At 39.6% G+C, this 13687-nt stretch overlaps 1 protein-coding gene across 1 annotated transcript; it reads left to right on the top strand.

Moving 5' to 3' along the window:
• Window positions 1–8467: 8467 nt before the first annotated feature.
• lysmd4 (LysM, putative peptidoglycan-binding, domain containing 4) lies at window positions 8468–13119 on the top strand. The gene is made up of 3 exons (XM_080437914.1): window positions 8468–8496; window positions 10327–10602; window positions 11135–13119. Exons 2-3 carry the CDS (start codon window positions 10342–10344, stop codon window positions 11696–11698), a joined length of 825 nt encoding a protein of 274 aa, XP_080294040.1. The 5' UTR covers window positions 8468–8496; window positions 10327–10341; the 3' UTR covers window positions 11699–13119.
• The last annotated feature ends 568 nt before the right edge of the window (window positions 13120–13687 follow it).

The raw sequence follows: 13687 nt of genomic DNA on the forward strand, positions 1-13687 counted from the left end.
TTGATGTAGCTGTCCCCGGTTACCTTAGAAGAAGTCACAGTGAATCATGCAATATTGTGTTATTTGTGTACCATTCCAACAAACTAAAAACATGTCTATCAAACTATCTATATTTTGCTATTCTAATTACTATCCGTGTGCCTTCTTCTAGCACATCATAGTGCAATTGCCTCCACATACAATGCACACATATAATGCATGCCATGTGAAATCCAATACACTACATGTCATGTTTGCAACTTTCATATTTTCCGTACACTTTGTATTTGTATGAAACTACATCATTGCAATAGTTCTGCCATTAGTGCTCCGGCGCCATTTACGTCACATTTGTCCAGTTACACAGCGCATGCGTGGACACGGACAGTTCCTACGTTAAAAAAAAACGGTCAACCCACTACCTGGCTCTCTTACTATCACTGGTCTATGTCAGACGATGTGTGTGTGTGCACGGACGAATAATTTGTCAAAAGCGGGTTACATTTGGTTACCTATCCAATATGTGTCCTGTCGCGTGACGCGTCCCCCAATGTATAGGTAGGCAGGTCACACAATCGGATGGCTAACCATAAGCGTTGTAACAGCCTGAGCCTACCATGTCAGCGGCCGAATATGCACACCCACCCGCAGGACTCGCCCATAAGCATTTCACTCATGTGTCTGTTGACCACAAAGTCATGCTACTGTACCAACAACACGTGAACTAGAGAATCACTGTTTTCTGATACAAACTAATCATCATGCCACAAAGAAAACGGACACCAACATCATGCGCTTGCCATCGCACTACAGCTACAGAAACAGGTCGTCATTATGTCAACATGTTACATGTGTGTGTGTTCACACACGTGCAGATCCGTGCACATATACACACACACACACGTGACATGCGACTCGCCTTTTCAGTGGTGGAAATGAAGGCACGAGAACAGTTACTGAAGGGCTGAACCATGTAGAATTGATTGCCTTAACTAGAACGGTGCGCTGCTCCTCAGCGCAGATCTCCGCCAATCTCCACCAGGCCGGCTTGTCTACCCAAACTTTGGAAGGCATAGCCACTTGGAATGGGAAAAAATCATAACTTTTCAAAGAATGTTAACTAATCATCTAAAAGAAGAATCTGAAAATGTCAATGACAGTTGATAAAACCTAAGGTTTATATTATTAACATGTTAAATGTTTTATTGTGTCTAGACGTGAGGGGCACGTAGCGGCCCGAACCTCTTGTATTATTAATCTGCTTGACCTAATCAATTCCTTTGGTTTGGATGACCACACAGTTTCCATTTACACAGAGCATTCCCCTCACACGCAGTAAACACTGCCCATTCATTATGCATTATGGCTGAATTTAAATTATGCTTGAGTTCCAGAGTGGATCCAGGTGGATCAGATCAATACATGCATGCATTATTATGTTTGCATTATGCCACAGATAGTCGCCAAAGCCTTTTTAGATGTTCAGAAGTCCCTGGAGGGCATGCAATGTGGGGGTTAAGTTACAGGAACCGGCAGCAACATAAAGATAGAATAGAATGTATTCGAATAAAATAAACACATACTGTACACTGTATAGCAGCAAATCTGATTAGACACACACAGCTGCAGATGATCATATTGCCATGTCCGCTTATTATAAGCGACTTGGGCTCTCTTCGTTTGGGTCTGTTTTCATAGACCTGGTTGCTTGTTTCTCTCTGGCAACCCTGTAAAAATGCATTCATCCCATCGGGCATGCGCAGTAACTGCGGTCGTAGAGTTAGACAGTGTTTCCAAAAAAGGCTAATAAACAGCTTGAATTTGGGTAAAGTGAAAAACAGGTTTCCTCACGGTGGGCATGTGCAAATGATGAATGTCCATGTGCAAGTGCAGAGCAATTGCTTCAGCCACTGAGGAGAACCAAGCACTTCAGACAGACTGACATTCCTTAAATGATATGTACTGTAGGATTTAGGTTTATTTGCTAAGTACTGTACATATATATGCACATACAGGAATTTACTGTATCCTCTGCATTTAACCCACCCTACTTTTAGGAGCAGTTATGCTATAAATAGCATAAACTAGCAACAACAACAGAAACATTGATTAATATGTACATACCTAGAGGGCACGGTGGCGCAGTCGCTAGAGTCGGTCGCTTCACAGCTAGAAGGTCCTGGGTTCGATTGCCGCCGGGGACGCTGTGGGCGCTGGGGGCGTGTCCTCTCCTCCGCGTCATCAGTGCCCATACCCTAGGTGGGGTTGGGGTATGGGCCACATGGCTCGTGAACCATTGGGTTCCCAAGGCTACTTGGTACTTCTTTTACAGTCATTTGTGGTATTATAGAGGACCATCCTGCAAATTTAACAGAATTATGATAAAATTGCCAAAATATTTGAATCCTCTAGCGTCAACCCTGCATTTTGAATGGATTAAGTACTCAATCTGGAATGAAGCTGTACCACCGACATTAGCCCCATTCTAGAATGTTTGCATTAAATGCATTAAATGTTTGTAGTATAATGTATTTTTAAGTTGTTAGATTGTTTTGCATTAATGGATGAATATAACACCTGCATTCAGAGTAATTTTTTTCCCATAATTCTTCCTCAAGTATCTGTCAGTACTGTACAAAATAATATCTCTGAGTGGAACGTGATATATTGAAGATTGAAAACTAACAACTACATCTTCTTACGTTAATACACTTCAATGAATGGCATTTGTCCTTGTTCAAGAGAGGACACGAGCTCAGTACAATCAAAGATGGCATCGTCGTGATCCAGTACCATGCCCTAAATGTCCTAGCCCTGGCACACAGCTAGGGCGAGGTTATACAGAGCCGCAAAACTCATAGGGTCGGAGTGCTGTTTCAACGTCAATCATGCTAATATCAGCTGACATGCTGGCGAGGGTGGTGACAGGGCAAGGTTATGTGTCACTGAGCGCTCATGGCCAGCATGGAGACCGGGACTGCCAGGATTTTAAAATGGCAAAATAATTCCCATGTGAACCGGGGGCTCCACCCTTAGGGTTCACGATCCAAACTGATACAGTATACACTACATACAGTAGCTTGCTGCAGTTTAATCAGATGCTTGGATTAGTTCCCTCGGGTTTCATTTGGCTAAAGCAATGTTTCCCAAACATTGGGTTTGAATACCCATCTGTGGGTCGCGGACAAGTTTTTATTTTGTTTCCTATAAATGTTTTAAAATGATTTCAAAAGATACTTTTTCTTTTTTTTTCTGAAAAAATATCAAACAATCAAATTTTTTTTTCAAAAGAACCACTAGTGGGCTAAAGCACTTGTTCTCGATGTGTTTGGACCACCAAGGGTCCAAACACTGAGGATTTTACAGTGGGTTCCAGAGATTTGATGTGGGTTCCACATCAAATGGGGGTCTGTGGCCTAATACATATCAAACTGGGGGTCCTTGAAATTAAATTCCTGGCTAAACACGGTGCCCTCAACAGCCTTAAACACTCACAGTCACACCGCTATCTCACTGATGCGTGGACATGGTCATCATGAGGGACGGAACAGGGCAGCTTCTCAACACATCATTGTTTTATTGCCAGGCACTCTCATCACAGAAACACAGTTAACATAATGACGTAATCTTGTCATGCAACAACCGTTCACATACAGTGCTAAATACGGTATGGGAATACCTGAGACAAAGCTTACAACCAGTGAGATTATAATGACATAAATGGTTTATATATTTATTTTTTGTGCACTAAAGTACACTAAATAAAAGTAGTATAACATACTGTACACCCTGGTGAAGATGTGAGATGAGATGAGATGAGAAATACTTTATTAATCCCCATCATCAGTGGCGTTAAAGTAACAAAGTACATTTACTCAAGTACTGTACTTAAGTAAAATGTTTAGCTATTTGTACTTTACTTGAGTATTTCCAATTTCCAATACTTTTACTTCTACTCCACTACATCTCAGAGGCAAATATTGCACTTTTACTCCACTACAATTATTAAAAAACTTTAGTTACTAGTTACTTTGCAGATATAAATTATTACATTATAAAACATGCATTAACCACTTTAGCTCTGTTTTATACCTAGGCTATTTTCAATCATTTAGTACTTTTACTTTTGGTACTTTAAGTACATTTTGATACCAATACTTTTGTACTTTTACTCAAGTAGATTTTGGATTCCGGACTTTTACTTGTAACGGAGTACTTCTACATTGCGGTATCGATACTTTTACGTAAGTAAAACTTGTTTCCAACCACTAGCCATCATAACAAATATCACTAATCATACCCAAGCATGTAAACATGCATTGATGTTGTGTTGGTTTGAATGTTCCTCTACACTGCAAAATCCAGAGTGTTCACGTAACTCAGAAAGAGTAAAAAATGTCCCTCTAAAGGGTACATTTTTACACTCCCCGAGTTAAATAAACACCGTAGATTCTCGCAGTGCCGCGGTGATGGATTGCTGACTGAAGCCTCCTCTGAGTTGTGAATCACGTTCACCTGGGCAGTCGACATTTAATCAATACACTTCTGAACTGTTGCCATGACCCTGGGCCGTGAAGATTAATTTTGTTTCCCCACACCAATTCATTGGGACCCCCTGTGGATCTCCCCAAGACCTACCCCGAGCATCCTCCTCCCCAATCGCTTGTGGTTCGTGTCCACAATTCATCCAGCAGATTAAGCCTCAATCTTCTGCTCTATTTTCTACAAGACAAATAATGATTTGAAAAACTGTCAAAAGTCTCTTGCACACCTGAATAATGTAGTTGAGACAGATGCGTTGGTGGAGTACACTTACACAGTTCAACATTTTTTAAATGTAAAAATATGTATATTTAACCCATTAAGACCTGAGGCCGATTCTTACTAATGTCTTCTAAATCCTAACAGTTTTCTGAAAAAAACGTATGTTTCTATATCAGTGGTTCTCAAACTTTTTCATGTCAAGGACCCCCAAATTTATATGTATTTGGCCGCCGACCCCCATCTCAAAATATTTTGTTCCAGGGACCCCCCAGAAGCAAAGATTTGAGTTAAAAAATGTTCGCTTTAAAAGAATATAAATATATTAATTTGCACACATTTTCTCGATTTTTCCACTTTGGCTATTTTTTTGAATAGCCAAAGTGGGTTAAAAGAAAATCATCCACACACTTTTCATGGAGAAATACCATTTTGATACGCGTACAATTACTTTACAGCACAGTCTCTGCATGCTGTTAACGGGTTTATGAACTATGGTTTAATCATTCATTTTTAGATAATATTGATTTGAAATAGCAAAAAAGTTAATAAATGTCCCCACAAATTATTTAGCATTACATATGTTGGATGCAGAAGCTCTTTCCAGCCCTCGGGTTAAAAACATCTTGGTATGTGATATGATGTGGCCATGCTCTTTAGCTCATAGCTAGCGCCTATACATCAATCTTTCAACTCAATAAATATTTCATCTTTGTTCTGAATCATTCAGCGTAAGCCCCTCTTTTGTTGTTCTGTGGGTAAAATGTGCATGCATTGTACATGGTTCTACTCCCTCCCCTTTTCACTGTCCCTCTCCCTCTCTCTCTCTCTCCCTCTCTCTCTCTCTCTCTCTCTCGATCCCGCTCCCTCTCTCTCTTTATATCTCTCTCTCTCTGTCAGTTGGACAAGCTGCTCAGTGGCCCTGAAACATGGCACATTATACCGCTCTGTTGCCCATCGCTCAGTGTCGCGCCCTGCATTTGAATGTAATGTAAATGATATGATGAATCCCTCTAAGGCAACATTTACTTTACTTTCCTTCTGCTTTTTCAAGTGGCAAAGGTTGACTACATGAGTCTATGAAGTACACGTTAAAGGTTGACTACATGAGCCTAAGTAAACAGTAAGCTTGACTACATGAGCTTATGAAGTAGACGGTAGGTCTAGAGATGCACTTGCCAGTTGAAACATCCAGTACATTAGGGACTGACCTTTTGTGCAAAAGCATACAAAAGGAGGCAATATTCTAAGCATGGAAGCCAAAATCAAAAGAGTTGTGCAATTAAGAGACCGGTTAAGTTCATGCGGCGCTTCGGTCTGCGTTGCTGTCAAGTTACCGGGTCAACTGGAGGTCACTTCTGGCTTCCAGCTGAGTGGATGTGCATTTTATATGGGGAAAGTAACACTAGAATATGCATGACTGCTATCAACTTAGCATTTAGAATATCTTGCTTTTAGCTTAGACTTGCTTCGAATGTGACTGGGGAATTAATATGATATGATATTTACCAAAGAGCCAAGACTACAACAATTGCGTTGAGATAATGCAGTATCTTTTGAGGTGTGAAAGGTTCGTCAAACATGACAGCTTGTTCACACGTGTAATTATGGGGTCAATTTACTCTGTTGCAAATGCATATAATGTCTCATTTGTGAAGGAAAGGGGGTGTATTTAACGAACAATTAGATTGTGTCATGAACAACATGTTACATTATATTAAATGACAGGTTCAGTCTGCATTGATATGCTACAGATGTACAGGCTGGGGCTAGGCTTGTGCAAGGAAATATTTTAAAACTGCATTGTTTGCATTTTATGTTTAGATAAAGGCAAGCCCACCACACAATCAAAGTGCTGCAAATGTACCTTGTGCAAAGAAAAAAAGAAAGAAATGGAACATTCACTTGTGCTGTAATGTATTCAACACAACATTTTGAAGGCGGTTATTTTCTTAGATCGTCTTTCACATCATATGCAATGAGCCATAATTTGCTCCTCTTTAAATATACATTATTTGTTTAGAGGTGAACCTGCACTAGTCAATTCGTGAATACAAGCATTCTATGAGTGCATCGTTGTTTTTCCCCCTTTCCTAACATTGGATGAGGACATATTCACATGTGATGTCCTTCGGGTGCTTTTATTTTTTATTAGCCTCTTTTTCATGAAAATTTTGGAGCCATGCACCTGGCAAATTAGTTTTATTGTTCTTTTTGTTTACTGAAGTTGTGCTCCCATTCTGTCTAGTTTGACATATTCACATCCCACATTTTCCCTTCAGATGCTATGTTCTTTAGTTCTTGAGGTAGAAGACATGGGTACTTCTAACACCCTATCTAACTGCTTACTTAAGTTCTAACCACCTAACTTATTTTTCTATTTTATATCAAGGAACTGACACATTTTAATATCTTTGTCAACCTTTCTGTGGTCCAAGGAAGATAACAAACAATTACCATTTAGGCATTTAGCTAAGCTCTTTTGAGTGACACTCAAACCCGTTACAGTGCATAGAAATGGAATTATCATTCTTAATGCTTTATAATGTTTTCCCTCTGAACAAAGATCTAATTTCTCACTCCAATTCTTTGCAGTTCAGTGATGATGAATAGCGTCATCGCTGAATAGCAGTTTTGAAAGATCCATAGCCCCATCTAGAGGTCTAACTACGCTACAACAGGTCACCCCCTTTGACCCAGACATGTTTGTGTTGCCTGTGTGCCAGGACTGGAGAAGACAGCTCTCTCACACAATCACATTATTCAACTTTTCACTTTAATCACTACAGCCTTGTCTCCTGTTTGAACGTAACACAAATATTAATGAAAAGGAGAAAAGCAAGGAGAAAGAGAAATTATTTGGGTTTGATTACTTGCATCTCAAATTAGATGACTTTGTTGGAGATAGAGATAACGTGTCAATACAAAATGTCCTTTAACCAAATGAATCTTGGCATCCCTATTTTGGGCACGTTATAGGTGCTTGTAGATCGTCTTTTTTGAATAGCCAAAGTATAAAATAAGGCTTAAGTGGTTAAATGGTCTATTCGTGGCCGATATGAGGTGGTGTGAATTTCTAATACAACTTCTTTACAGCAGCTTTCATCAGGTCTGATGAATACATGTTTAAACTGACATATTTGATTCACACATCAGAATGTTTTTGTTTTCTATTTGCTCTACTAAATCAGTAAGTTGATAGCACCCAGTATTCTAATAGACACAATCTATGCATATTTATGTCATACATCAAAGTAGAAGCCTTTTTAATACTTAATCTCAATAGCATTTTGCTAATATAAACCGAGATAAGTACCATTGGTGGAGTGTTGACAAGAAACATTTTATATAATATCATCATCATCATCATTATCAACATCATCATATTAGCTAGTTCTGTTATCATTAGTAGAAGGAGTAGGCTAGGAGTCAAAAACATATGGAATGGTATTCTTATGATACACATACGGATATTGTTTCTAATGAGCACATATTATTTTATGATATTTATGATATTTATCATTTATTTATGATATTATTGTATTGTATTTTCCCCCCTTTTTTGCCCCAGGGCCACTCTATCTAAAGGGCTCTATTTTGTCATTCATTAATTATGGATTATGAGTTGTCTGGTGAGAAAGAGCTATGAGTAGAGTTTACACTCCCAATCAGTAGGTGGCAGTAATAACCCCCAGTTTTTGCAAACCACCATATTGTTACAGAACAAGAAGTGCTCTGACGCTGGTAGCTTGGGAGGTAAGTTGATTGTTATTGCCGGGTAAATAAAGTATTTAAAGACTTTACTTTGTAAGACATACTTTACTTGGTAACAATAACATTTCGGCAGGTTACAAAGTGTTCGTTGTAGCTGTGTGGGTTTCATAACAATGAGGTTGGTAACTTTAAAACATGCCATGTAAGCAGCCAGCTGGTGACACATGCTGTATGTTGTCGACGTCGACACATTGACGCGTGCGAATGTCAGACTCCTGCTGCTGCCAATGTTGTGTTAGCCGTGGATCTCACGACGGTCGCCTGTCACGACCGTCATGGCGGAACTTCAACCTGGTGTTTGCACTTTCTCCCCTTTTGGCCCGTACATCTACATAAACGTTCAGATTTCAAATATAAAGTGCTTACCCCATGGCCACGGATGTTATAATTATGTTCGGGCCCTTAGAAGTACCCGTCTCTTCCGTATTGTTCAATAAAAAGCATTTTAATCCGATCGGTGGCCATTTTCTCAGTTTTGTTTTGCTTTCAAGTAGGTGGCCCTATCGGTTGGGAGGTGTATTGCACTCTGATACATTATAACTCTATGAGAAAATGGCCACCGATCGGATTAAAATGCTTTTTATTGAACAATACGGAAGATACGGGTACTTCTGAGGGCCCGTACATAATCATAACATCCATGGCCATGGGTTAAGCACTTTATATTTGAAATCTGAACGTTTATGTAGATGTACGGGCCAAAAAGGTAGAAAGTGCAAACACCAGGTTGAAGTTTCGTCAGGACTTTCATGTTCAGGACTAATGTTGTGGCAGTGGTGGAAAAAGTACTCACATTCTTTACTTAAGTAAAAGTAACAATACTGCAATGTAGAAATACTCTGTTACAAGTAAAAGTCCAGAATTCTAAAGTACTTGTTTGACAGTACAAAGTACAAAAGTATTGGCATCAAAATATACTTAAGTACCGTACCTAAAGTAAAAGTACTCAAGTACACAATATCCCATTTCACATGTTTCCAAATGTATAGAAGTCCTTAGAAAATAGCCATGGCTGAAGTGGTTAATGCATGTTTTAAAAAGTAACTAGAACTAAAGTTTTCAAATAATTGTAGAGGAGTAAAAGTACAATATTTGCCTCTGAGATCGGAGTAGAAGTAAAAGTATTGAAAATGGGAAATACTCCAGTAAAGGTACTTAAGTACAGTACTTGAGTGCATGTACTGTACCTAGTTACTTTCCGCCATGATTATGTCAGTGGTTCTCAAACGTTTTAATTTCAAGGACCCCCATATCTGAACGTACAAATGGACCCTTTTACAGGTCCATTTGGTTCCATTTTGTACACTCTCAGAGTTAGACATGTAGGGGTCCACTTTGGAACCCCTAGGCTGGAATCCTGGGGGTCCCTGGCAAGTTTAGTTATGTTATTCAATATTCACTATAACGTGCTATTTTGTTCTGACTAGCCAGAGCACTTTTATGCTGTTATTTAGTATCCTGTCTCTAATTTTGTATTCTCCCTATTCTTATTTTAGGGATGTCAGGCGAAATCTTTCAAAACATAAGATAAAAAGTTTCCAAAAATCACAATATTCACAAGCTCACATTGTAAGCTTGTGCATCGGCTATTTTAGCTATTTGTTGTTCGACAAAGTATACGGGTTAGATGTCTAACCATTTCAGGTGTTGTTGACTTATAGTTCCTATCTCTGTTGCCTCTCAATATGTTGATGTAAATGGAATAAACCACGCCCCTATAGCTGTGACAGACCAATAGTGATGTTTGTCATTGTCATTAGTGTGTTTTTAACTTGGAGACATTTCTGTTTGTTCCGAACATTCCTTTTATAGGGTTAGATCTTACTGATGCGGCGTGGGGAGCATGTTCCCAGGGCTTTTCAGGCCCCAGTGGATGTCCATGCCAGTGTGGACGGCCAGGTGTACATGTTCAGGAGGAGGCAGAATGAGTCTGCTGACTCCTCCGAGGACGAGGAGGACTCGAACGTCATTGAGCTGATGCCGCGCGTTCGCCAGGAACAGGACAGAGACGGGAATGTCCAGCTGGTGGAACGAGAACTTTTGGACGGCGACAACCTCAACAAGCTTGCGTTGCAATATGGCTGCAAGGTAGGTGATTCTTTTTTGCCTATTCCGGGGTCAATAGGCTCTATGCACAGAAGCCATATGGGAAAGAAATTGGGCCTCTTCCTTCCTTCACAGGTGTTACCAATGATTCTAATGAAGGCTCTGTTCCATTTAGTGTAGCACATTGGTTCTCAAACCTTTTAATTTGAAGGACCCTCATAACTCTTTGAGAGTGTACACAAACGGAACCAAATGGACCCAGGTTCCGTTTGTACACTCTCAGAGTCGTAAGGGGCCATTTGGAACCCCCTCAAGGAACCATGAGGGTCCCTGGTCCACACTTTGAGACCCACTGGAGTAGCAGAGAGTTTCCAGTGAGCCAACATGCTGACTGTTTGACCTGAATGGAACCAAGCCTTCATTAGTATCATTGGTAACACCTGTGAAGGAAGTAAGGAAGAGGCCCAATTTCTTTACAATATGGCTGCTGTGCATAGAGCCTATTGCCATTGGTTGTGTGCAGTGCGCGCCTGATGATGACATTTTGATGCACAGTAATTATTTTCGTTGACAGGTGGCAGACATAAAGAGAGTGAACAACCTTATTCAGGAACAAGATTTGTTTGCGCTGAAATCAATCAAAATCCCTGTGCAGAAACACAGCTTTTTAACAGAGACTCACGCTGACCCAAGAGACTGGCAGCGAGAAACGCCAAATTCACCAACGCCAGCAGCCACGCCCACTCAAGACGGGGGCGGAGCCAGCTTCAAGCCAAACGTGCAGGAGTACACAGACTTTCTCAAGGAGGTAGACCACGACATAGAGAAACTAATACAAACCACAGATGTACAAGACGAGGCGTTCATGGGTAACTGTGACATGCCACGACGGTTTGGCCTCAGAGGCCGGCGCCTGGCCGGCTACGGCTCCGACTGGGGCATCCAGTGGTGGAACGCCGTGATCGCCATGCTACTCATAGGCATCATCCTACCCATATTCTATATCGTTTATTTCAAAACAAAAGACAACGGAGTTGTCTCTATGGTAGAAGAGAGTGGTGGGATAGATTCTTCTCAGATGTCTTCAAACAGCTCAGGGACACACCTCAGTACAGTAGCAGGGTCCCCACGGTCATGAAATTCCTGGAAATATTTTGAAATTGAAAAAAAAATTATCCAGTACTGGAAAAGTTTGGGAATTGATCAAAGGTCCTGGAATTTATCAAGGGTCCTGGAAAAATATTTGGCTATGCATTGTTTTTGGCTATTGATTTTGTTAATACAAAACATTTTCATAAACATGTATAACATTACACGAAATATGTAACATAAGTAGTTTTTCGCAGAACGGGCTGTGTGATGGCATATATTATTTAAATAAAATAAGTCATACGGATGCCATAATGAGTCTTCCAGTGAGCTATGCCCTAATTTTGCACGAAATTTTGAATGAAATTGTACTATTCTATATTCTATGCTTTATTTTGCCTATCTGCCTATCTTTGGGCATTCTACATAGGAGTAAGAGACACATTATTGCGCTGAATGATTGTTATATAGGCCTGGAAATTGGGCTAAATATTCTGGAAAAGTTTTGGAAAAGTTTTGGAAATTCATTGCTAAAAATGTGTGGGGACCCTGCAGTAGGAACCGATCATTTACCCAACCCGGGATAATGTGAATTAGGTTGCTGTTAGGTTGATGTGGATTACGTGCCACACTAACGCAATGCATGATGTTTTAACTTATTTCTGCTCAGTACAATATTTTTACCTTCAGTAGTAAGTGTTTTCCCAGGACAGATTCAGAAATGGTTGCCGTGACAAAATCGGTGCATGTTTCAAAGAGTCGTGGCAACACAAATGATCAGGTTTATCCGTGTGCCTTTTTTTGATGTATAACTTATTTGTGGGTGCGTGCGTGTGTGTTGTAGGCCTGTGTGCGTGTTCATTATTTTGCATTTTAGTCATAGCCATCCAACGAACCATGCTTGATCTGAACACTGTGCCAAGACTACAAGATATTTAATTTATTCAAAACAGTGAGTGCAATATGCTGTATTTTATTTGTACTAGGGACTGTAATGGCCTTTCTTCAGACTTTTTTAATTACAAGGCTCTGTTATAACAATGATGTCATTGAAGAGTATTAAACAAATTCTCTGAAATAAGCAAATGTCTTGCTTATTTTCGAGAATTGGAAAAGTGCCTTAAACCTTTTTTCCCGCACTTTCGAATGATATTGTACACACTCCCATCAGATTCTTCTGACCGATGCTTGAGCCCACCATGACTAGGTGGTGAATCTGTGCTGATTAAAACACTATTTTTACTGTTTTAAAGTATTTTAACGAAACTAATGACACTAACAAATTGTAAGTTTTACTCTTTATTTTGTTTACAGTGCCAGCTGTGCCATATTTTTTACCCTTTCAAGGTCATTTTGAAAATGTTTTTAGTGCATGTTTCTCTCAATGAGTGACTTAAGTCCTATAGCTGTGTTATTTTACGTTCATTATATGTCCCTTTCAATATGAATATAAAAAATGACACCACTGTGTATTAGAGTCTGTTATTGTCAGTGAGATAGAGTGCTTTATCAACCATTTTTTTAATTAACATTTTTATATGTAGGTCCATCTGGAAGTTACCTCAACCAAGGGTTTCCACCACAGATTTCCGATAGGATTGCATTGGGTTTTGGGTGTAATTAAGAAAATAAGGTCTGTAGCAAACAAAAACATATATTCCTATGTTTTATTCAACAAGATAAACACTTTTTTGCGATATTTGAAACACACACACAAAAAAAGCTTTAAAATGCATGGCTGAGATTAACGTGTACACTACTTTTCCCCAAAACAAAGCAATATTCTCAGTAGTAATCAAAAGCATTGGAAATCTGTCATTATTTCATTTATTTTTTCCTTAAAATGTGAACAGATTGCATGATTTAAATAATTTAAACTGATGTAGGGTAACACAGCATTAAGTTAATGGTAAACCAATACAAAAAATAAAAACTCCCCGCTTTTCATTAGTAGCACCCACACTTAGGTGTGGGTGCTACTACATTCTGCCAGTAGATGGCAGAATGCAAGCATTAATTCTGCAGTGTGTGTTTAGAC

The sequence above is a fragment of the Gymnoscopelus braueri genome (assembly GCF_963280865.1).
Source record: "Gymnoscopelus braueri genome assembly, chromosome: 9".
Lineage (NCBI taxonomy): Eukaryota > Metazoa > Chordata > Actinopteri > Myctophiformes > Myctophidae > Gymnoscopelus > Gymnoscopelus braueri.